The sequence below is a fragment of the Trachurus trachurus genome (genome assembly GCF_905171665.1).
Source record: "Trachurus trachurus genome assembly, chromosome: 20".
Classification (NCBI taxonomy): Eukaryota; Metazoa; Chordata; class Actinopteri; order Carangiformes; family Carangidae; genus Trachurus; species Trachurus trachurus.
The window spans coordinates 11,320,500-11,346,559 of NC_139911.1; the positions used below are offsets into that span (position 1 = coordinate 11,320,500).

At 42.0% G+C, this 26,060-nt stretch overlaps 2 protein-coding genes across 2 annotated transcripts; one reads left to right on the forward strand and one right to left on the reverse strand.

The window, feature by feature from the left end:
• Positions 1-1,838: 1,838 nt before the first annotated feature.
• rdh10a (retinol dehydrogenase 10a) lies at positions 1,839-13,512 on the reverse strand. Its single transcript, XM_083995936.1, has 6 exons — positions 12,910-13,512; positions 12,272-12,507; positions 5,597-5,695; positions 4,316-4,461; positions 3,491-3,622; positions 1,839-3,340 (listed from the first exon to the last, which is right to left on the reverse strand). The coding sequence occupies exons 1-6, from the start codon at positions 13,193-13,195 to the stop codon at positions 3,217-3,219; spliced, it is 1,023 nt and encodes a 340-aa protein (XP_083852062.1). The 5' UTR covers positions 13,196-13,512; the 3' UTR covers positions 1,839-3,216.
• A 1,960-nt stretch (positions 13,513-15,472) lies between these two features.
• Positions 15,473-19,469, forward strand: rpl7 (ribosomal protein L7). Its single transcript, XM_083995066.1, has 7 exons — positions 15,473-15,518; positions 16,036-16,135; positions 16,259-16,425; positions 16,976-17,113; positions 18,229-18,338; positions 18,749-18,961; positions 19,321-19,469. Exons 1-6 carry the CDS (start codon positions 15,505-15,507, stop codon positions 18,955-18,957), a joined length of 738 nt encoding a protein of 245 aa, XP_083851192.1. The 5' UTR covers positions 15,473-15,504; the 3' UTR covers positions 18,958-18,961; positions 19,321-19,469.
• Positions 19,470-26,060: the final 6,591 nt, after the last annotated feature.

A 26,060-nucleotide genomic window follows, 5' to 3' on the forward strand; every position in this document is an offset into this window, starting at 1 on the left:
GAGTCATCTCACTTCCAACACCAAGGAGATGAAGAATAATTTTGTTCCTGCCATCGATAAACCATGTAAAACCATCATGCTGTCACATAAGGGGCATTTTAAATGGTAGATGTGCTGTATCGGCTGTGGTCTGTGCTGTTTGGGCACATTTACACATCACATCTAGAACTGATCTCCTGCCAGTGGAGAGAAGGCAGTGATGAGGAAAGGTCCCAGACATGAGGATTACATTTTTGAAGACTTGACTGTTTATCTGACCCAGATTTAGAGAGACAAAGTTCAAACCTCAAGGCCTGGGCTCATGATCTTGTTATTAAATTATTACATGTCTGCAGGGGGAAACCCCAAACACCCAAAACATTGTGTTGTTTTTTCGCATTTCCTTTATTAATTACTGTGTGAGGTGGAAACTTAAAATCTCCTGCGCACATACACAGAGTAATATATTAGTCATCTTGTTTCCAGTTGTTAAACTTTTGAAATGAGGAAATTGGCATATTCATAGATTGTGGACTATTTAATGAGGGTGAAGAGGTCGGTGAACTTAATTTTGTGGAAAAAACAACACCTTTAAAACAAAAAATGTTATTGCAATTACACTATTATGTAAAAAATAAAAATAAAAAAAGCATATTAAATACATATTTTAATATAAAAATGATGTCATGCCCCTCTGTGAAATGAGAAAATGAAATGTATCAAATTAGCATTTTAATTAAAGCTTTAAAGTTATTTTTCACATACAATACACAACAATAACACACACAATTTTTAATTTACTAGTCTACAAACCTTAGGTTTGCCATATCCTCAAACCCTTCTGACAAATAGCAAAGACATGACCTCAAAGGCAACATTCCTGCGTAAAGCACAAACAAGCACAAACAACTCAGCAGTTTGACCATGTGAGTCCAAATCTAGCTCATGACATCTTAATGTGATTCTCTGCTGACACCAATTACAAAATCTAGCTCTTTTTTTTTTTTATCTCTCTCTCCCCTTGCTTTGGAAATTGAAAGTCAGACTCAGGGAAATAAGCAGCTCCAGTAGAGTAATTCATTGTAGTACCTCCCAGATACAGGAGACAGTTTTACAGTTTTACATGGAGACAGTTTTAATGCAAGTAAATTGGTGGTTTATTATGTTAATTATTCTCACTCAGTATGAAGCTGAATAAAAACAGTAGTGCTTATGACGCAAACCCGACCTCCTACCCACAACATGACATTTTTCATATCTTCTTTCTTTTTGAGTGGTTTACAGCCTGACACTCAGTGACACGGCACAGATCACATGTCTGCTGGCGTGTACATACAGTGTGATATTTACTTACAAAGGCAAATGGCTCTTGCCCTCTTTAGCCAACACCCATATCTAAAGGCTGCCTGACTCATGTGTGGTACACTATGGGAGGACAGTGATACCGATACTAGTCACAAGAGTAGTCGTAAGGGAAGAAAAGGGCTGGGTGGGTGTCATCTGAACAATGAGAGCTGTGTCAAAGAAGTTCATCAGTGTTGCAGAAGATCCTCTTTCCTGTCACTCACTCTGGTGATTCACACAATTAAAAACAAAAGTAAATACAGAGGAGTTTCTGCCAAGTAACTGTTTCATTTTAGCTTGGAATTTAGAAACTGATGACTAAAGATTGTCCAGTTATAGTCTGGGTAATAAAGACAGATCGAGACACACAGTTTAATAATCTAAATCACTTTATTAATTTAAGTTAGAGACTAAACATTGGAACCACATTTGCTCTGCTATGGAGCAGTCTTCAGAAAATTACAAAAAAAAAAAAAAAAAAAGGCTTATGTCATACTGTCAAAAAAAGGCAAAAATTAAGAGGTAGAGAATTTAGGCTCATCACTGTGACTGGAGAAATGACGCCTATTGGAATGTAGTTGAAATTCAAAAACTCTTTGTCGTCCCAAAGGTATATAAAATATTCAAAAACCAAATATTGTGGAGACAGTCATTTTGGGATACTGGGGTATTCACAACATTTAAACATTTACATTTCACTTTAACTGTACAAGGTGGACGATGGACAGGAGAATTAAAGTGTTACTTTGGAAAGAATAATGGAAAAGCTAGTGTCTTTAATACATTTCCCTCAAGCACACATCAGTGTTGGGACAGCGTTCGCCTGGAGTTACAGCTTTTGTCGTCAGGTTTTTTTTTTCTTTTGTTTTGTTTTTTTTTAACAAATAATAAATCGGTAACACAAATTTACAACATAAAGACCACAGATCCTGAAAATAAAGACAAATGAGAGAAATAAAAATGTATTTCCTCTCAGTTTCTCCCCCGTAGCAGTACATTCTGAATGTGTCAGACATGCTAGTTCAACCAAGGACATCGAATCCCTCGTCCACTTTTCATCAGAGAGGTTAGTCGAGACAGATCTGAAATAATAGGACCATTACGGGACGGTAGAGTCTGGGAAACTCCTGCAAAGATTTTAAGTCAGCCACAATCTGGCCATTAAATGTCCCATTTGGAATGCGTAGACTTCATCATAAACATATGCTACATGTCTGTAACTGGAGTGTTTAACAAATACAAAAAAAACAAAAAAAAAAACAGTTAAATTGTGAAATATTTCTCTCGTTTTATTTTTAATGGAACAAGCTATAATCCATGCTGTGTAAGCTGCAAACCAATTTCCTGACTGGCTGCAAAAGAGCCTCTGTGCAGGGAGGAGAGCTCGGGTAGTTTGGACTGGCTGTGTTGAACCTTCCTACACAGAGAATGCTGGCAGTGTAGAGAAAAATCTGAAATTACAGTGCATGTCTACAAAAATAAAATAAAATAAAAAAAAGTGAAAAACAAAAAGATTTTTACTGTTTGTACAGTAACATACTGTATATTTCCACAATGACACTAGATAAGGCTGGTGACTACATTATGTAAATAGTTAATTATTGGATAGATTTTCTGTATGATTTCAAAACTAGTGACATAGTATATAGATGTTGGTTTCATTAAACAAACTTTAAAAAAAGACAAACAAAAGTCAAATAAATCCTTTGTGTAGTACACAGCTTTCTTTGTTCCAGAGGAACAATATGGTAAACCTTTGCATTTGCTCAATGCAAGTGCACCAGTCTAGATTCAGTCTTTTCATCCTTCCTTCTTCCCAATTTTTATCCTCAGTGGTTGTTTCCTCATGCTTGCAGGTTTATGTGCCCCTGTTCGTGCTGCAAACAGCGCCCCCTAGATTCCATTCTTTGCCTCATTGTTGTTCATGGCCTCCTTTCTCTGGGCTAGGAAGGGGTACATGCACTTGTCGGCGCCTAGGAACCGGTACATGCACACAATGGCCTCGAAGGGCAGGATGCTGCGGAGACAGGACAGGGATAAAATTGGTGAGACAAGATCTTTCTGAAACGTTGACTAATAGCTGAATTGGCAGTCAGAGAGAGAGGAACTGAAGAGGAGGAGGATGTATAGGCGGAAAACAGGATGTAGAACATAGGAGGCAGCTCACCTTTTCATGAAGTTGACCATATAGACGATGCGAGGTGTACAGATCATGGGCTGGTCGGTGAGGATAGCCCTCATGGCCTGTTTAACGCAGAACTCTGGCTTCAAGGGAGGCAGGAAAGGCTCGATCTCCTTCCTGAATGGAGAGAAAAATACCACAGATAAGTTAATGACAAGGCCATGATTCATTCACATTAAAAAGCAAAAAAAAATTTTTTTAAAGGGATTTCAATTTGTCAGAAAACGTTTTATACAGCAAGCTACTTAAAAACCAGAAAAGGGCAATCATATTCTGAAGTGCATTTTATTTGAAGATACCGACTAAAGCTGGTTGTAATTCTCACTAGTCCCATTTGGGGGAATAAAAAGTGATACTGCAACACAAGAACTGCTCCCAAGCAGTAACAGAGATTTCTCCACAGCGCTGGGACAGTAAAGCTGAAGGACATGCCACCTGCTGACTGTAACCATCAAACAAAGTGGGGACTATTAGAGAAGCCGGGGGGTGTGTGTATATATGTGTGTGTGTCGGAGGGGGGAGTGGATGTTTTAGTCCAGGTGCACCTGTTGGGGAGGTTTTCCCCTGGGAAAGTTGCCCTCTTTGTTTAAGCAGAGCGCTGACCAGTGGAATGAAAGTGACTTTATAATGTGTGTCTAACAAAAAAACACAAACCATCAGCTGGCGCTTTGAAGTTCAAAAGGTGTTTGTGAGGCAATTTCATACAGTGAAAATTACAGATGACAAACTCGTCCCAGATGCAAAAAAAAAGAAAGAAAAAGACAGCGCATACAAACACAACTACAGAGGGAGGTGTGTATTGAAGCTCACCTTATCCTGCAGCCTTTGAACATTCCCGTGTCGACCAAGTAAGGGCACACCAGAGTCATGTTGATGCCATCCTTCTCAGAGGCCTTCAGCTCATGGCTCAGTGACTCGTGGAAGCCGATGGCACCGAACTTACTGGCGCAGTAATCCTGAGGGAATAAAGAGAGAACAGGTTACTCCTGTAAAACTCTGCCCCTGCCCGCGCCCACGAACATTATCAAACATGCCCCATGGGCACAGAGGTCTCTCCTTGCTGTTAATGATACAGCCACAAAAACCCCGAGCGAGCCCGTCCTCTGTTCTATGGTTTCATTAGCATTCTTCTCCTGTGCATCAGGAGACTGCTCGGCTTGGTGGAAAGGTTTTGATGTGGTTTGCCGTGGAAATAATCTTTTTCTTTAAAAAAAAAAAAAAAAGAAAAAAAAAGGAAGGCTTGAGCAAACACAGATGCGTGTCGATAAACATGGGGAGGATAAAGAGATTTGACTATGCCCACATGACAAGCGAGGGCTTTGGTTCCCTGAAATTAATGTGCACGTCTGAAATCCCATTCATGGCATTTCCAGGAAGGATAATAGGTTAACAAAAACTGACTCTTCAGTTGCTTTGAAGGGAGACTTAATCATTATGGATGAATGCTTTTACAACAAAAGCAAACGTGCAGCTATAAAAACAAAGGCAAATAGAGTAGTAGTCCCTGCAGACCGTTTGAAAATGACACCGTCCCCAGCTAAGGAAAGAAATCAAATCTCTGTTCTCTAAAACAGAAAAATAAAACCATCTAGGAGGGCTACTAGTTTACTCCCTCTGTGGCTATGGAGATCAGTGGCATCACTACATGTTTTAATATGCATTGAAAACACACACACAAAAAAAATCTATACTGGGGAAGAAGAGTAGAAAAAAATATATAGGAAGGAAAACCAAAACTTTATCCGATGAAAGCTGCTGTGAGCTGAATACTGAGTGTGCACCAAGTTGTTCACAAAGCAGTGATGAAGATGTCTCTGTCCCTTGGGGAGCTGTCAGCTTATTCTGGCCCTGGGGCCAGAGCCCAATAGGGGCCCCACACCCCCACTGCTGCAGATAGAGGAATCTATAAGAGGCTCCCCAATGCTCATCTGTGTCCCTTAATTTAACGGGTGGAGGGACAACTAGAGAAAGGGGGCCTAACCTCCCCCGGCTCAGTGTGCTAGCTGGCATGCTGATGGTTTTGGAGAGAAGCACTGGTTTTTGATGGTGGGAACGATGGGATGTGTATGTGTTGTTGTGTATGATACTAACCTCCACTCCAGCTGTGCTGAATAAACCCAGAGAGCTGGCAACCGTCACAATGTGACCATGATTCAGCTCCAGCATCTTGGGGAGAAACGCCTTGGTGGTCTGGGGGAAGGACAGAAGAGACAGAAGGGCAAAGAGAAAAAAAGAGGAAGGTTAGTTCACTTGTGCAGTTTGTCTGTGCCAAAGCCCTTTGATCCTCTCTGCCTCCCTCTTGTTCCCCCATCTGTTTCTCCCTCTTCTCCATGGTGATGCAGAGAGAAGCGTCTGAATGAGAATTCATAACTGTCTTTTTTTTTTTCCCCCTTTTTTTTTGGTGCCTTGGATTTTTAGTTTTTCCCTGTCTTTCTGGCAGGTGTGAATAAGAGGAGAAGGATGTTGGGTTTCCCCTCTACAGGTAGTCATTGAATTAGCAGGTATGGGTGTGTGTGTCCGTGTGTCCGTGTGTGCGCTGCTGCTGAACAATCTGTTCTTTTCCCACACAGATCTGGTGCCCGTCGTCCGGCCCGGCTCTAAAGAGTCGCTGACAACACCAATCATAAGCCTCCGTTCACTCAACACTCGCAACAATACAATTCAGCCTATCGTCTAACCCCGCACAGCCTCGCGCCCTGCCCGGGCAGCAGTCAGCCAAACAATCCGTAGCGGGGATGAGGCCCGACATGAAAGAGTTTCGCCGTGGTGCCACGTGAGAGCCTAAAGTGGTTCCACCGGCCTGTCCAATGAGAGTCAGTGAGCTGGTAAGAAGAGCAACACCGGGGAGGAGATTCAAGAGAAAGAGACTTTGGCAGTTACAGTTAATTAACCTATGGATCCATTCCTCATTCTGCCCGTCTGCTGACTTCGGAGCTGCCCCGGACACAGCATGAGCCAATCAGCAGGTGTGACATGTGACGGCACTGATAGGAACTGACCAATCACTCTCCCACTAGGAGGTCTACAAACAACCGGCAGGGCCTTTTGTTGGTAGCAGAACCAGACCTATTCAAGTCAGAAGTGTGCTGCCATAGTGACAAACAATACGCACATGATGTAGCCTATAACACTCCAAATGTCACCAAGGTAACAAAACCCCCTTTATTTTACAACAGCGCTGAAACTATTGGTTGATAAACTGATTATAGGATGTGCTCATCTTTTGCTGGCTGCAATATGAAATGTGAAAATGTTGGCACCTACAAATTTTAAGACCTCGCTTTGGGCCTTTGGAAAATTGGGGTTAGCGTTTGTTATGACGTTTGACAGATTCATTCCTAGTTTCCAATCGTTTGGTGGTTATATAAATGAAAAGGTAACGGTTTCATTGCTTGGTACAGTGTATGAGCCCGGCCAGAGAAATGATTCAGCCTCCTTTGTAAACATTTGCTTGAGGGGAGCAGAGAGCCAGAGAGAGAGCATGGTACCAGGTAGTACAGCCATGAAACCACTGGCAGGGGAGGAAAAGCCTCATTAAAACTGCACCCAGAGATTAACTGCATCAGACCTACTGACTTCCAGTGGGACCATTTTACATCTCCCCCCCTTTGTTTTGTGATATAAACGAAAGTGGAAGCAATAAGTCTTATGTATGCCAGGAAAGGTTGGGTTGAGGAAGATGACTTCATCGTGATGGGAGTTTATTCTATAGTCAGGTACACCATAACTGATCTGACTCGGCTCCAAACATCTGCACTTCTCCAGGACATAAATTTTGAAGCTGCTGCAATGTTCAACTCATCGAACGAATGGTGGGGCCCGAAGAGAGGGAGCGAAAGAACATGAGGCCTCTGCGAGCCAGAATAGCAGTGGGATGAGGGAGGGGAGTTGCGTGCAAATGAAGCATTAACTTAAGATATGCCCGTACCTGACCTGAGCCAAAGTTTCCCACTCCCACAGCAACTTTCAGGGAGCAGAGAACGACTTGATCTGGCCCAATATTCTCCGTCTAAAGCCAACACTCAGATTCAACCGGACAATTTTTGCTGAGTGGTCTGAAAATAAGTGGAACTGATGTCGGGTAGTGGTGTGTGTGTGTGTGTGGGGGGGGGCTTGATTCCCTCAGCTGGAGGACGGGGCTAAACGTGACCAACCGTCCCTTCTCTCTCTCCCACCCTCCAGTGATGTCCTGCTTCTCATGGCAGCTCTGGCATGTGGGTATGACCCCCGCTGACCTCTCAGACACAAAATGTGTGAAGGCAACCAGGGGCTCGTGTCTTACATCAGAGCTGCTGTAATTGGGTCTCAACGCTCGCTTGTTACGCTAAATTACCCGCTGACACAGCCGGGCCTCCTTGGCCTATGTGGGGGTGCCCCTGCCCGCTGCACCCCCTAATTGGTGTGTGCCCCCAGGAGCATTTAAGCCATACAAAGCTTCTTGCAGCTGGGGTGTCAGGCTGTATTAGTGCTAGCATCTGACCAACAGGAATATGAACAAAATATTGGCCTTTGCATAGGACCAGATGGCCATTTAATTGGGCTGACTTCTCCCCGCACAACAGAACGAAAGGGGAGAGGAAAGCGCCCGAGCTCAAGAGCTCCTCTGATCCTTCACCAGATCATGGAATTTGAGTGGGTTGGGTTTAGTGGTCATCAGGGATGATGGATGCAGATTGGTCATGTTGTGGTTGCCACACAATGAGCCACCGCTACAGTTGACTAAACCTCAGCCCTCCCCCCCGCTGGTTGTTAAACTAGCATCCAATTTACCTAGAAAGCAACATCAATAGTTCAGAGAGGAAGTGGTGTCAATACGGCTCCAACAACACCAGTCCCATGATACAATTGATGAGTCACTAAAATTAATACAAAATTCCGGCCAACTACTTCCAACTTTTTTTTCTCCCTTCTGAACATTAGGGTCTATCCACTTGATCACATAGTAGACTAATGTTTTATTAATTTAATTATTTAATAACACTTGATTTGAAAAATAAAAAAGGTTCACAAATTTAAGTCAGGCTTGTTTTACTTGAAGGGCTTATGCTACTAAAGAACTGTATTACTTTTTTTTTTTTCTTAAATAAATGTATATAAGGTCAAGTGGATGTTTTAAAATGTATTGTAGGTAGAATAACTGGATGAATGTAGTGATGTTTGTTGACTGATGAAATGCATTAGTCAGAAGATAAGCACCTAAATCACTTAAGTTTGTTTGACAGTGGAATTTGGAGTTTTCTTTTAACTTTTATTTTGAACTAATGATAATTGATTTATTGTTTAAGTTCTTCTAAATTCTAATTGTTTAAGCCAAATCTTCTTTTTTCTCCAGCCTCTAAGGGGAAGAATTTATGTTGTTTTTCAGTGTCTCTCAGTTCTGAACAATTTGTTGCATAAAATGACATTTATGGGCCATCACCTCGTGCTCTGGAGATTTATGCTGGGTATTTTTCATGCTATAAAAATAGTCATAACAGCAACAACAAGATGGTCAAGGAAAACAACAAGAGAAAGAACAAAGTGCAGTGCAGCCCTAATCTCATCCCTTGATGTATAAAACAGGTACGTGCCGAGGGAGAGACCCAATATGGGAGCGGTGACGGCTAGCTCAGCTCAGGGGTACAGGTGCAGCAGGCCTGAGGAGGGGCCCATATAAAACCAGTCAAGTAGGACCCTTCTGCCTGGCTGCCTCCTTTCTCTGGCTACAGCAGGAATGCAGCCTGCGGAACTTGGCTCCTGTCGCCTGGCATCTTGTCAAGCTGATCCACAGACAAGAAACCAATTGTCAGATAAAGTGGGTCAGCAGCAGCTTACCATTACCCTCTCGCCTCGCCTGTGGATGGGACGGCACTGCCTTCCTTCCTCTTTTCTTTCCTCTGCTCTTTTCCCGCCATGTCACTGTCGAGCGCTCTTGCGCTTTCATGTCGTCGCGCGAGAGGTTGGATTTCCACAAGAGAGTGGGAGGGGAGTGGGGGGGGGACTACTGCTTGTTGTTCATAAACCACCTGTTGGATAACCAGCTCAAGATGCTGAGGATGGGATGATTTCCTTTCATGTCATTCCACAAGACACACACTAATCCTCAAAACAAACTCTGATGACACTTTGTGTAAATGACTGCACATTCCCCAACACGGCATGACTAAAAAACTGAGCCTCAAACATCACAAATTGCCAGCTGGACCAATCAAAGCATCATCAGACAAATTCACTGTGATGACCCCCTGCCTCATAAAAACCTAAAGGGAGCGAGGGACTGAATCATAGTGTGTGTGTGTGTGTGTGTGTGTGTGTGTGTGTGTGTGTGTGTGTGTGTGTGTGTGTGTGTGTGTGGCAGAGCTGGAGGAACAGAGCTGCTGGCCTCCATGACTCCAATGCAGCTGCACCCACTGCCTCCAAATCAGGTTGGGAGGAGTCAGAGGGGCCTGTGGAAAGAGGACCGGAGAAGTGTGTGTGTGTTCTGAGTTGGACTGCTCTGGCAGACAGACAGACACACACACACACACACACTGCAATTACCATTCGTTTCCTGCATGTCTCCATCACTGGCTTATTCCCACTATTGCTGTCCAACAAATGGAAAACGGACACACTAAAAATCCTCTTGTTCTTCATCTGGACGCTGGCTTTTCTCTTTCTGAACCTGCCTGTCGTGTCGCCCTTGAGAAACTGCCTGTTTGTGAAATTTCATTAACTGGCTGGGATTATGGGCTGGGCGGAGGCCAGGAAGTTTTTTTTTTTTTGCTGCTTGACAATGCCTCTCCCTGATGTCTCCCTGAATGGCAAAAGTCATCATGATGTGTTGCCAAAATAGTGACGCTGGACAAAGCTGATTGTGATGAATACACCAAAAAAGAATGCACCCTAAGCTATTTGTGTTCACTGCTGAAGCATTAAAGATGACGGAAATGAAGAACTTAAGAGGAGCATGTGGAATAGTGAAGGAAGCAAACAGCAGAGTCGCTTCAAAAAACTGAATTATAAAAAGCCTGAATGTCCAGTTTAACCCAATTTATATAAATATCTGTCAAAGCACTTAACTCAAACACTTCAAACTTTGCATGACTAAACTGTTGGTATTTGTTGAGTCATAAAGCACATTTAAGTGATTAAGGGGAAAAAGAGGGGGTGTGGGGGGTGCAAAAGTGATGTGTGACGCACCACCTGTATGCAGTAGATGACTATACAGTGTTTATGTAAGTGAGGAAAGTGGACAGGTCCCTGTTAGTCTAAGCTCTATTCATCTAGCTTGTGTCTCTAATGAACCACATCCTCCATATTGGCCATTCATTAAGCGCCTCTTTCATCCCCCCTCCTCCCTCCCTCCTTCCTACCCTGAAGAAACCACACTCTCCACAGAATAAAAACACAGACCCCTATTAAGAATCCCAAATCTGCCACCCAGCCACTGGATACTGACTCCAAATCCTAGGATGTAAAAGAATGTGTAGATGGCCAGCAGAGAGGCGCATGAATAGTTGAATGGAGCATCCATTAAGGAGGAAATACACAACCTGTGTGTGACTGACAACACAAGAGATTTTCATGCTCAATTAGTGAGCTTCAAATCACTGTGGTTTCATGGTATCATCGAGAATGCAGTTCTCCGTAAGCCTGCGGCCAAAGTCTCAAAATGAGCATCATCCGCTTCACTTGACACATTGCTTAATATATTGTGACAAATACAATCAAAGATGAAATGGTCAATTCAGAGCCGTGCAACTAGGCAAAGGACACATCCCCAGTCCTTGCAATTTACTCCACAGCAGGCCTCTAAACCAATTTATGCACAATCACAACAATTGTCTGAAAAAGGTGGCCATAGCCAGGCAAAGCAATCAATTCTCATTACTGGTTTATTTGAGACTGGAGGAGAGGGGCCTAACACCCTGCTCTGAAGCCCACCAGTGAGGTTTGTTCTTGTCAATGGATTTCTAATTGCTGTGGCAGGCTGCAATCATTGTCTCTCCACACCCACAACACACACACACAAAAAGAAGCTGTGATAGCACATGGCCTGGTTTTACACTGCAGCATGTGCTTATCTCAAGTGCAACATATTCACTCCAGCAAGTCCACGTAGCCTTTCAGATAAGTATTCACACTGAAAGGGGCCAAGGAACGGAGCCAGAGTAAAACCTGATACACAACAAATCGCCCCCTGCCAACAAAATGTGGTGAGCCGATCTGAGACGGATCCAACCCACGGAGCTACAGAGAGCCCCCTGCTTCCATCGCGGAAGTCAGATTTGGGGCAGATCTGAGCGGCAAACAAAAAAAAAGAGGAGAGGAGAGAATGAAAACGCTGACATACCATGGGGATCATCACTGATTGGGGCTGCTAGAGAGCAGCAAAAGGCGAGACTTAGAAAGCCAAACCCGTGACTTTCCTCTGGCAGAATTAAACTAAGCGGGGCTGAAATCTGAACACGCAAGGCAACTATTTATGGTCATATTTTCTCGATTCCTAGGGGGAACACAGACAAACACACACACGCCCCTTTGACTCCTGAGTTTGGCACACACAAGGATAAGATTATGAATAGGCATGCAAGACAGACTGGAAACATTCCTGTGAACCTGCCATCAAAGTAAACACATCTGATAACACTGTGCTCATGGAAACTGAGGCAGATATAATCAAACCATCATACTGCAAGTCTAATATCCTATATCCACGTGCAACTCGAATTACTTCTGAGTTTTAACTCTTGTCTGCTAAGTTGGCAGGGGGCTTAATTGCCTCGTGCAGTGTGTGAAACTCACCCAGAAGTGTGCGTGGCAGTTGACCACCATGGTGCGCTCGATCAGCTCATCGGGGCACTCCAGGAGGTGATGGCCAGAAACGACACCGGCGTTGTTGATCAGTATGTCCACATTTCCCACCTCCCGACGCACTTTCTCAGCGGTGGAATACACACTCTCCCGCTTCCCAACGTCACACACGTAGGTGTAGACCTGTGGCTGAAAAGGAGGGACCTCCTCCACCCCTCCGACAGGTCCTGCAGGGAGAAGAGATGCAGACAAGCGTTAAAACCATCACTGAAAATTAGATTGTTAAGTCACATTTAAAAAAAAAAAAAAAAAGGTGATTGTTTCTGGACTAGGGAGAAAGAAAACTGATCAGTGACATCACAGTCCGGTGTCTCACTTTAGTGACAGAGCATCAAAACAACTGGAAGTGGTTGCAAAGCTGAGTTAGTGCTTGTAAGGCGGTGCAACCATGTCGACGCATCTCTCCGTGTCAAACATGTAACGTGACAAATTCACCACAACACTGTGCGTCGATGGCCACCGTAGAAACAAAACAATAGATTTATGTCAACCGATCTCGCTGACCGTGCGTAAAACCTAATGCCAGCCTAATTGCTGCAAAAAACAAAACAAAAAAATATCAGACTTACCATCTTTGGTTATGGGAGCGTCCAGTTCATGGTAAATCTGCCGCACCATCTCCGCCGTTTCCTCGTTGCTTTGGCTGTTTATGTCCCATAACACCAGTATCGCTCGTCTCCGGGCGAACTCCTTGGCGAAGAGCCGCCCGAGGCCGCTTCCAGCCCCGGTGATCACGCACACCTGTCCCGCCACGCTCTTCTCCTTGGGCCGCACGACCCATTTAGCCCCGGCAGTTACAAAAGCCCAGAGCACTTTCAAAATGACCACGAAGAACTCCGCGATAATAATCATCATCTTGACCAAAAAAAAAGCTTTCAATAAATTCACGTTTTTTTTTAAAGCAGCAGAAGACGCGCAGGGACCGTTTCCCTCTCTTGTGACCTGTTTGTAGCAGATAAAAGTCGGGTTAACTTGGCTCACAGTGCGGGCAGGAGACGCCGACAGCCGCTTTACGCACAAAAAGTAGCGAAAAAAGGCGCAAGCAGTGAGCACAAGTTAAAGAGTGAAACGAGAGTTGAGATGCTGCTCAGTCAGAGTACAGTGGCCACTAAACCACACGGTTGCAGTGAGTTATGAGCAGCTACTATGAACTGTGCCTCCTACTTCCTCTGCTTCCTCCACTCATCTCATCCTCAACCGCATCTCACTCGCTATTTATTCAGTCCACCCATCATTGCCGGACCCAATAGGACTTGAGCGCCTGTTAGAATAAAGCGCTGCACTCAGAGGTGATGTAACCTGAAGGATTTTACTAAACACTAATCTGTCTTCCGATTTTTTTTTTCCAATTCACTATCCAAATGGAAGATTGGAGATTAGGCTTTCATACCCCTTTAGAGCCGCTGCTTCTTTCTGCGTGGGCTCCTGCTCTTGTAACAAGTTATTTTTAAAAAGAGAATGTGGTTTACAGATGAGACTGTCAGATTAGATATCCTGTTGATTTTTTTTCACCTGTCTTACTGTAATGTTTGAATATTGGGCCCATTTATCCTTCTCTTCTTTAATGATGGCCAGGATTGGGGTTTTAGGAATATCTAGGCTGAAGTAATTTAATGTCGTGGTTTTCCAACAGAGAAATAGCAGATTTCCAACAGCCACAGATCAGAGCATGTGCAAGCCCCAGGTCAATGTCCATAACATGAAGCAACAACAACTATCACTATGCCGTAGAGAATATCCAATATATGTTACATTTAGATAATATCTACATAAGTGAAATCTGAGCTAATCTCAGTCATTTTACAGCTTTCCCTACTAACTATGATCCACACCGAGCTGTTCAATGGGGCAAGTGAAAGTGGATCGATTAGGTGGGCTACGTTTACAGACATGTAAAGAAACAACAACTTATAAGCCTATCTATGCGCAAATTTCTGTTTTTCTTTCTAATGAACGTGACAGTGATTGCTCAAATAAAAAACAAGATAGGCTACCTACAGAGAGTCAGTCGTGTCTTCTTCAAGGGCTTATCACACACCAAAGGTGTGTTTTACACCAGTGTTTCTTATTGACTTTGTCATGTGTTTGTCCATGTTTAGTGGGTGTGTCGGGGGCAAACCACTGGTGGCAGAATGTTTAGGTCCCTTACTGCTGTAAATAGCAAAATGCGACTATTGTATCAAACTAAAATTATACATTTTAAAAGTTGCCTCGGGAAAATATCTTTTTACAGTCTATGGAAAATATATTAAAATGATTGAACAGCAACATGTGAAAGAACATGCAGCCTACTTAGCTCACTCACTTTTCTCACAGAGCTTCAATCACTATTCCTGTATTCAGGGCTATGTGCTATGGTCTACATGTAAAACAACTGAATTAAAATAGAATAGGATTTTACAAAGAAGAGGAGAGTGAGCCCTTTAAACTCAGAGTGCTCAAAAAAGTGTAGAAACTGGGCTTTGGCTGCACATCTGAATTTAATAAAATATCAACATTCATCAGCCTATGTTCCACGTGTTATTTCTTGTTTTAATTTCTTACCTTTCTGTGTGTCACGTTGCCTGCGTTTTTCTACATGGAGTGAACAAGGTGTTTTTCCCACTGAGATCCAGGGGATCCAGCGGAGAGGTCAGCAAAGGAAACTCTCCCAGTGCACACGCTCTCTCAGCTCGGCCTGAGAAGTGAAGCGTTTGCTCCCTCTGCCGGATCAGCAGGGACATCACCTGTGGTATGGACATTGATAATATCAAGGTATCAAACGTGTATTAAAACACAATTGTATTCATTACAGGGACAAATCAGAGCCCTAATATGCTAATGGATGACAAAATAAAAAGTTATAACGTTAACTTACAGTGTCATTTAGCTTGTAGGCTAGTAGGCTACAACTATTAAGCCTACAATGAGAAAGAAATAGGCTAAAAGATCAATAAAAGTGTTTTTTTAAAAGTGTAATTTAACCAAGGCAACAGTAAAGCGACTTGCTAACATAATTTATCAAAATACGATACAATTATTTCAGAATATATTATTAGAGTTATGTCTAAAAAAATTGTTGAAACCTCTTCAGGACTCAGGCAGCTTCACGGACAGCCCGCGGGGTCCTAAATCCTTTAACGCGCACATGCGCAAAGGAAAAATTCTCTTTCTCGGTGGGCGCAATGGCGGACGCAGAGTGAGTGTTTGCCTCTGTACTAAAATCTAAGCACATCCAGTGTAAAAACAACCGTCTTTGCTGATTTTACCCTTTTGATAGTTTGTTTAGTTTGTATTCATCATAATCCAGGCGGTATTGTGTAGGATTGTGATTTTTATTGTTTAAAAAAGTACTTACTTACCGGCTATGTGCAGTCATACGTTAGGGAACAACATGGCTGTCTCTGTAGCCTTCATGCCTCTTTTAAGTGGCTATTTTCTATGCCAGTTGAGAGCGCAAAGTGAGGAATGGACTATTAGATATTGGGCACTTTCATTGCTGCTGTTAAAACTTTATAATAGATACATGAACACTGATGCCCGAAGCAGTAACTCAACCTGTATGGAAGCCGGTTGATGACAGGTTAGCTAGCTAACTAGCAGCTACCAGCGGCTATGGTGACACGTTTCCGCTAAGTAAGTTATCTGTGAGGTTTTAAATAATTTCCTATGCTTACCAAAATGTCATTGTGGTGTTCTTTTAAATCTCTGAACAGAAAAAAAGTACCGGCGGTCCCTGAGAGCCTTTTGAAAAGGCGAAAGGCCTTCGCCACCATGAAGGCCATGCGCATCAAGAAGATGCTGTCTGAAAAGAAGGTGAGTTGCTAGCACGTGAAGAAGGGCTGGTGTTTGATGTGAGACTGAGCTTGTGGCATAACGTGATTGTAGCCTCTTGACCTGCGCTGACTGACGGTGATGTTATTTCTGTTGTAATCACAGGCCCGCAAGGTGACCAGGAAACTGATCTACAAGCGCGCTGAGAAGTACCACAAGGAGTACAGGCAGATGTACAGGCGTGAAGTCCGTCTGGGTCGCACTGCTCGCAAAGTGGGAAACTTCTATGTGCCAGCTGAGCCTAAACTGGCCTTTGTCATCAGGATCAGAGGGTGAGTGCAGTGTATCTAGTTGTCTGATTATCTTAATTATTGTAGGACACAACATGGTAACCAACATGTACATGGATTGTTAGACCAATTATAACCAAGCAAATCTGCTTTATGCACTATGCTGTGTGGCATGCATTGGGATTGGAAACAGGTTTCCTATAGTTTTAAACCTGTTGCTCCTTTGGATACACCTTGTTTGATAGATTTGTAAAATGATCTGTTTATCCTCATGAGCATGTGTAGTATCTGCTACAAATGGTTAATGTAACTACTGGTGGGGTGAAACTCAGGAATTACATTGTCAGCAGGGTGTTCAAAAGGTAATTTCACTTGGTAGTAGTGCCTAAATGTGTCCAGTATAGCAATCCATGTAAATGTTCTTGAACCAGTGTGGTTAATGATGCGGTCTTTCCCCGACGTATCGACTATGAAGAAACTTTTGTTTTTATTAAGCCAATAACAGTCTGAAACCACAAACAAAGCTGTAGTTTAAACAAGCTTGAACCTGACATAGGACTGTTTGCTGATGAAATCCTTGTCTGTTTTCTAGTATCAACGGTGTCAGCCCCAAGGTCCGCAAAGTTCTGCAGCTGCTCCGTCTGCGCCAGATCTTCAATGGTGTGTTCGTCAAGCTGAACAAGGCTTCCATCAACATGCTCAGGATTGCTGAGCCCTACATCGCCTGGGGGTAAGGCTTTTATTGTTTTAAACGTAACTAAAAGAATAAACTCACTCACATCCAGGTTGAGTAGGTTAATTAGGAAAATAGCCTACATTATAATATAAAAACTATAATGGTGCTTAGTTGCACATCTAAAGATGCTTGTCTGGAATGTGGTTAATGATGCTCAACTTTTTTCCCCATCTTATCGACCATGGTGAATACTGACTGAATTTAAGCCAGTTTTGTCTGAAACCTCATTCCATGACTTGACAATACTTATCAACATACATAACTTGCACATCTGCATAACTGACAAAATATTACATTTATTACTCTGCTGGATTATGGTTTGCACAAGCATGACTACTCGCTTTGTTGCTTTAGTGACTTGAGATGAGTTAGTTGAAAATATGTATTTGGATGTTTTACGCTGCTCAGTTGTGCTGTAAAAGATTAGATTACTTGACCTAGTCATAGTCCTTCTGTTATGTATTCATAAGCTTTTCATAGGCATTGTCATCGGTCCATCAGCTTTTCATTTGAACTTGCATTCACTGCTTTACAAATTAGTCTTAAGGCTTGTAGCACTTTCTTAACCAACTAAATCAGTGATGTAAAAGCAAGTTTCTGAGCTGATTGAAAACATCTGACTGCTGATAGTTGTTTATGTTTCCATGTGATAAGATAAGCTTTTACTAAGGACACGTTTCTCCTTTGTTAGAAAGGGTTGGCTGTTGAAAGGTTTATTTCAACAGCCTATTTTGAAGCTTGGTGCAAAATTGTATCAATAAAATTTGAGGATAAATTCAATGATCAGGTTGGAAAGATGCTGTTATTTCCAAATCTTAAGTTGTGAACTGAATTCACTTTATGCACAGCTACAGCTACTACTTCCTGAAATAGGCCAGCTCGTTTAATTCTTGATTTACATTATTGGACCAATTGATTAATCCAGGTGTGTCTGACCACTGTGACTACTCAGACACACCTGGATTAATTAGTTGGTCCAATAATGTGAAACAGGAATTAAACGAGCTGGCCTATTTCAGGAAGTAGTGTAGCTGTGCATAAAGTGAATTGCTCAGTCTTGGTTTGACCTCCTTTTCATAATGTGTTATCTATTGTAACCCCCCACCCAGGTACCCCAACCTGAAGTCTGTGCGTGAGCTCATCTACAAACGTGGCCACGGCAGAATGAGGAAACAGCGCATCGCCCTCACAGACAACGCTCTGGTGGAGAAGGCTCTTGGTATGTCATTTTACAAATCAAAGATGGTAGATGTGTAATTCCTTAAGGGAATAATGACTGATGGTAGTACGTTTTCTGTCAGAGGTTATTTTTTACAGTAGACAGATGTTGTCTCAGTATACATCCATACTTGATTATTAAGGGTTAAGGGATCGGTTTCAAAATCAGGCTCCCAACTGAATTCAGTTATATCGAGGGTTAATGCTCCATGTGGTTAATGATGCACACTTTTTTCCCCGTCTTATCGACCTTGGTGAGAAAACTGAAAACTAAGCCAGTTTTGTCTGAAACCACATGGAGGTCTCACTTAAAAATTATTAGTTATTTATAGCACATCCTTAGCCTAGCTGCTCATTTAGATAGTTTTGAAAAGTAAAGGTACATAAGTTAAAACACTTTTTCCTCCACAGGCAAATATGGCATCATCTGTGTTGAGGACCTCATCCATGAGATTTACACAGTTGGCAAGAACTTCAAGCCCGCCAACAACTTCCTGTGGCCCTTCAAGCTCTCATCACCTCGTGGTGGTATGAACAAGAAGACCACACACTTTGTGGAGGGAGGAGATGCTGGCAACAGGGAGGACCAGATCAACAGAATGATCAGGAGGATGAACTAAAGTGGTGAGTTGTAGGAACTGTTGCAGGAGTAAATCGGGGTGTATGTCAGATGTGGTTAATGATGCATAATCTTTTTTCCCCATCTTATCGACTATGGTGAAAAAACAGCTGAAAATAAGCCAATAATGTCTGAAACCACATCTGAAAACTTTATCAGCCACTGCAGATGCTTTACTCTGTGCACGACAGAGGGAAGAAACAATGTTGGGTTAAATCTAACTTAGTTCAAACATTTAAAGCTGAAATGCTTATAAATTGTATGAGAATTTCCTTAATCCCAAAACATCTGCAAGAAAAGAGCCTGGTAACAAATGAATTACGGTATGTTAACTTTGTCTAAAAGCCTTTTCTTTCTTTTTCAGGTTTTCAATGGACTCAACGTTGTACAATAAAAATGTGGGAAAAAAAACCCTCTTGGTTCTTGTCATTAATGTGATTGTGCCTTGAATGCATCAGTGGACCATCTCATATACCTACATATAAAAATGCCTGTCTGTTTTTTTAATGTTACCCGTTTCCTCCATGAGATTAAATTTGGTAATTAGTAATGGAAACTACAACGTATAAATTATCAACACAACACAAAGCTTTAGTCCACCATTGCCGAATATAATGAAGTATCTGTAAAATATCTGAATAATGCTATGTGAAATACCTTTTGCTGAAACGGAACTGAACTCCTCGGCTTCCGTATTGTAATGCAGCCTTAGGTGAATGCTCTTGCTTTTATGAGAAACGGAAGGAATGTGTCAAACATCTTGAACGTAACAAATTGATTCATGTCAGACCAAATATTTGAAGGCCTACATAAAAAAAAAAAAAAAAAGTTGAGACGCTGAAATACACCAAATTGCTCAGCTAAGTGCGTATGTAAAAAAAAAAATAACGGTTCCAAGAATGTTGTTGGTATTTTCCTGCGAGCCTTGTTTCCATGGTTACGCGGTGACTCGGTAGCGTTCACCACCTGGGATGACTGGTCTCTGAACCCCATCCACCGTTATCATGACCAAGTGCCGCAGTTTAGCCCAGTAACGAGGTTATGTCTAAAAGATGTTTGTATGGCAGCCGCTCCAACATGATGACTTACCAGCTGAACGCATCCATGCCTACCGCAAAGGCGTTGATATCGGAGGAGAGCTCAAATTGCAGCCACCGCGGCCTTGATGCGGCTGGATACTCCACATACAGGAACTTGAGGATGGGAGCGGGTGGAGGACAAGCGGTTTTCAGGCAAAATCAACACATTAGGAAGAAATTTCCTGTGATTCAGCCCTTGAGCAGTGAGTAGCCTACATGCATGCTCTGTGTCTGCAAAATGCATTCAGATGCAGCTAGCTTGACGAGATACTAACGCCATTCATATCTGTGTCGTAGAGTCCAGGGATGGGAAATCCTTGGTTAGCGGCTTCCCAATTGGAGGGTAAGATGTGTCATGAAATGTTTCCTAAAGCAATAAAATACTACCGTATTGAGCAAATGAATTCACCAGTGAACCTTCAAATTGACGGGAGTTGCTTTTCTGTGCAGATTATGACCAGAATGCCACAAATCCAACCCTGAATGTGCAAAATTATCCACCCATCCGATAATATAATTCTCATATAGCTTTTCTCTAGAGGCCTAGCTTCCTCCATCCTCGGTAGGTCTCAGTTGAAAGTCCTGCTTTAGCTATTGGCTGTGCTAGGTGTTGCTCACAGCTTAGGTGACATATGACATAAAATGCACAGTAAAAATACCATATTCCACTATTATTACCCTTCACAAAACATGAGAGAATGATGAGCCAGACCATGATACATCTTCAGAAAGGTGTTTGCTTGTCTGAATGTGTCTCTGAATGTCTGGTAGTTATTTGTCTTGTGTCTTTTTTCAATACGTAGTTCACCCAACTTGGACAAAGATGACAAGATGCAATCAGAGAACAACGACCCAGAGGACATCTGTGGGAGACACTTTCTCTTTGATAAAAACTGTAAGATCTCCCCTTTCTTTGTGTTAAGAAGAGATTTAGAATAATTTTAAAATGTTAGCTTTATATTCATTCAGAAATGTTCAGATCATATTTTTCCTGTACTGGATTTTGAAGTGCATAGTACACATTGGATTTGATGCTTGTGTCTGGATTGTAACCTGACAGCCAGTAGATGGAGTTGTAATCATATCCAATGAGCACAGATCCTATTTCAGTAAGTGTAACATTAGATACTAGCAACTTTTTGATATTATAACTTTACAGACAAAATTGTTACAAAATTGTTTCTTTTTGTCTTACAATATTTCCAAACATCCGTTTTCATGACATGGGATGTCAGTTTTGAAGGTGTAAATAGTTTTATAATGAATATATATTATTTTTAGCTGCGATGTTTGAGAGGACCAGAACCGTGATTCCCCCACTGCCAAGAGACTACCACGTGCACAGGCCTGGAAACCTGCATCCCTTCAGCCTCTCCAAGGAGCTTTCCCACAGCCATGCAGGACGCCCCTTCACCCTGGGGTAACCAGTGGATTAATGCCCCTCAGGCCTGTAGTTGTAGCTCTACTCTTCATAGCATATTTTGGAGACAGCTGCAGAGATTACTGTAATTATACTGATTCACTGTTCCTTTTACAACAAATTACAAGAATATGAACAAAGACAACAGCAGCCAGACGCAATTAATATTTTGACACACACAATTTATCTGTCACAAACAGAAGACTTCAAGCTGCTTGCTGTTAACATTTCATAATCTGGTAATGTCAGATGCATGATTATAGCCAAAATATGATAATACTGTTTTTGCACAATTATGCGATCTCAGTTGTTTATCACTAGTAGTCATCTCTTTATGAGACCGTTTTGGTTCGATGACACTTGAAAGAAACCTGCTGTTGCTGCTTCACATAGTACTTGACCCTATTAATAAAATATTGGTGAACACTGTCCTTTCACATGACATGAGTGAGTCTTTTTAAATCTATAAATAAAACTGGACCTACGCCAGAGCCCAAAATCGCTAAACACAAAGAATGTATCGCAGCAGCCATATGTGCAGCACTTTGCTTAATGTATCCTCGCTTCTGTCTTCCAGCTACGCTGAGAGATATGAACTAAACACAAGTCCAGCCATCCTCTTCCCCTCCACTTTAGTCCTCAATGGCAGAAACACCTTCTCGGTTCAAAACTGCAAGCTCAGCAGGTATTTTTGGCCTTATAAACTAAATCAGGCCGAGCCAATCAATAGTCCTCTCAATTATTTTTCAGACCTAAGCCTCCTCTGTCGTCCTTCTGTTCTGCAGGCCTAAGGTGAATTACCCAACCTACAACCTACAGACTGTTAAAGACAATCAGAAGAGTGAGTTATTTCAGTGCTTTGACAGTGAAGCCGAGCCTTAATTGTATGCTCTTTCCATACTCAGGTATTTGTTGTGGTCCAAACACGTCAGGCCAGTGAAAAGGAGAGTCTGACCTTCAACCTGTACAGGTGTTGATGGCATTGATTTACTGGCAGCAGACATGTCATTTTAATGGATTTTCCCTCTTCAAACAAAAAGTACAGACCCCAGGTCTTATTACTGGCAGTTCAGGGTACCTTGTTGGTTGTGGTTCTTGGCAGAGTAGGGCGAGGGGTCACACAGAAAAGGGAGTGTTTAGTGTTCTTATTGCAGCTGTTTGCACCACTTTTGAAGTGCTTTCTCTTTCACTGTAACCACCCCAGTGGTGCTATGCTTTCCTTTGGATTTATTCCACAAAACTGAAAGCACCAGTCAAAAGGTTTTTACCCCTAAGTAATATCCAAACCCCTCAGAATAAGGCAAGATAGAAAAGAGACAGGACAGTCAGAGGTGAGTTTTGAAGTGTATATGTCATATTATAGATCTCCGCCTAATATCTGTTACTCTCCTTCCTACAGGCCAGTCCTATCCAGACCCAGCGGTCGGAGCCTCTCGCTCTTTTATCCAAAGGATATCTGAGCTGTCGTCTTTGGAGGCCGAGACAGTGAGACAAGAAAAGCTCAAGAAAATGAAGAAGCCTAAAAAACCTCCATCCTGACAATCACCCTCCTCCCAGTCACACCGGTCTAGGATTAAAACTTTCGAGTCAGTGCCAACAGTATCGGAACAAAATAAAACATTTAGGGCACCGTGTTCATTTCAGTGGCTTGTTCTAACTGCTATTTTATCCTCAGTGATATTAGTTTTCTGCTTAACATGGCTGATCTTCACATTTTGGGACTCCTGACCCAAACTTTTCTCTTTCAGTGACCGCTTGTAGTATATTGTAGTTAACTGCAGCATTTGCCCAGCAATTGATGCTAATGATGAATATTAGATAAATGAAATATTTTCTATTACATCTGACGGCTCTCAGTAGTTTTCCTCTCAACCTCTGGATATTTATTTGATCTTTTTAATGGCTTGTAATGGCTGTTATGTAATACTGCCATCCTTCTTGCTGTATCATCAATGTGTTGCAGATGCTGTTTGGCTTGAACTTTCATCACAACGGTGTTTTGGACATTGCCGTTTATCAGTCTAATCAAACTTTGTTAAGCCAGTGAAGTATCTCTGTACATATTTAATAGTTTAGCGAAACTATGATTGTGCCTTGTAAAAAAAAATGTCTTCCTGAAATTAAACAAATTTATTTTTCATATCGAGGACACTTTGTCTTTCATGAATCAGGATTTTGGTTCCTTTGCTTCTATCGAACACAGAAATAAATGGAACTTCGCCCTCCTCTTTGCGCATACATTATACATACTGTAATTATCAGAAAAGCGACTTACTGCAATGAGATCTGCATTCCATATCAACAACACAGACACAAAACTGTGCCTCCAGACCCCAGAATGTGGTAATTCCCCACATAGCACATAGTTTTGTAGCTGTATAGAGGTCGGCTCAAGTCTCTGAATGGTCTTGTTCATTGTATTTGACAAAGACACTAGTCAGAGCAATTGTCTTTTTGTGTAGAGAGAAATAAACACTTCATTATACACTATAATTTGAAGGTATGGCCGCTGAGGTCATTGTTTGAGCTCCTCGTTAAATTCTGGAGGAATTCTTCTAACTTGTCTCTTCTCTAGAGTACAACAAAAACTCCCAAAACATTGACCCGGCTGTGCAAAAAGACATCTGTATCAGTGCCAACACAGTGTGACTAAATAAAGGGGACTGAGGCCAGAATCATGAATATACTGTAGTATTAAACTGCCATTCATGCAGATAATTAAGGATATAAAACAAACCCTAAATGAGCAAAATAATCACTTCCTTCCATCTGAGCGTGTATTATAGATTATATATCACATTATTAGCACAAGGTATGAAGTAGCTGGATGCCACTGATACAAGCACAGCTGCAGACACTTCCTGAAGCATACTGTGGTAACAAAATTATGTAAGCCACACACAGACAAAAAAGTCATCAAATGTGTCAAAATCATAAGTCTTCAGAGGTTCACAGCTCTTTAGACTTAGAGCTTTTTTTTATCCAATATTTTTAACACAAAGCCTTGCTGTCTATAAATATTAAAGACGGAAAAAGAACAAAGTGACTGCAATGGGAGGTGAGGATAGTCAAGGTAGTCGACAAAGAGTAGAAAGAGTTATCAGGATTCTCCTGAGATCAAGGATTTTGGCCCCTGTGTCACGCTGAAACTCAGCTGTCGACCGTGTTTAATTTCAGACAGTGTATCCCTGTGATGTTGTCAAACGTCAGGCCTGTGTTTGTATCCCTTCGTCCCTCTCTGCGGATTGTGAGGTGTGCATTTCAGGGACACACAGTGACCTAGAAACACAGAGCCATCCCCTTATTCATACTAAGTGAAGGGTTGTATTCACGCTCAAACGGAGGCCGGGTCTCCCTCTCCTTGCAGGGGCTTTTACCGTTCTTTTCAAGTGAGCTGAAACAAAATGACCTGGAACAAACAGTCAACAATGAGGTCTTTAATAAGAGCTGTACTGAGGCCTGCCAGCAAGTGGTTTATCGTTTCACTGTAAGTCCACAGTACTTTAACCAGGACAATAACAGACTGAGAGTACAGTTCTCATTTTAATCAGCCACTCCACACATTATTGAGCTTTTAATGCAAAAAATGAAAAGTTTTTTTTTCAGTTATAAAGTGTAACAGAGGAAGAGTCTTCTTAAAAAAAAAAAAAAAGCAGCAGGACAGGGAAGAATATTTGCTTAACCAGTGCTCGAGTGAAGAATAGCCAGGTTGTCTTACTGTTTCAGCTGACTTGATATTGTGCCAGTTGACTCCATCAGCAGGGATCAGAGAATGTAGCCTAGTCTGCCAAATTATAACTTTGCCAACACCTCAAATCAAAAATGCCCTAAATATGTTTGGGTCAGCATGAGAGGAAAGAGCCAAGCTGGGTAGGGATAAGGATCAGTATTTTATTACTTTAAAAAAAAGAAAAAAAGGTGGCTGATGATTTGCCAAAGCACAATCTGTCTGAATGAGTTACTTATTATGAAATTCTGATACATTTGTGTTGCATGTGATTTTGCAGTAATCCACGCGAATTGGATTTGCTGGATTTTGTCATCATCTGACAGCCAGGCTAGCTGTTTCCATTGCTTTCAAGGTTTGGTGCTATGCTATGCTAAGCTAACCCCCTCATAGCTTCAGCTCTATGTTGGAGCCATATGAGAGTGATATCAATCTAACCTAACCTTGACAAGAAAATGAAAAAGGACATCATATTCCCATGCTGGTTGCAATGCAATTTTTAACAGATACCTCATGTCCTCACACATCATATTTTCTATTTGTGCAGAAATAATCATAAAAGATCTCCATCCAGCCAATACAAATATTTCTTTATCAAGGTAATAACTCTCGGATATCCTGCCCCCCTCTGCTATTAAACCAGCTAGGCCCTGAAAAAGCTTGTTAAAAGATCCTAAAAGATAGTTACACAGTGATCAAAAATAAATGATGGAGCATATACAGGCGGCATGTGTCAACAGGAACTTAGTCCAATAGTAATCTGTGTGTGTGTACTCAAGTGGGGCACTCAGAGGTCACATCTTTGTCTTTGCCATCAAATAAACACAGAAGAGCCCCAAACTATGTCAAATCTATGGCAACGGAGCTTACAATGCTGC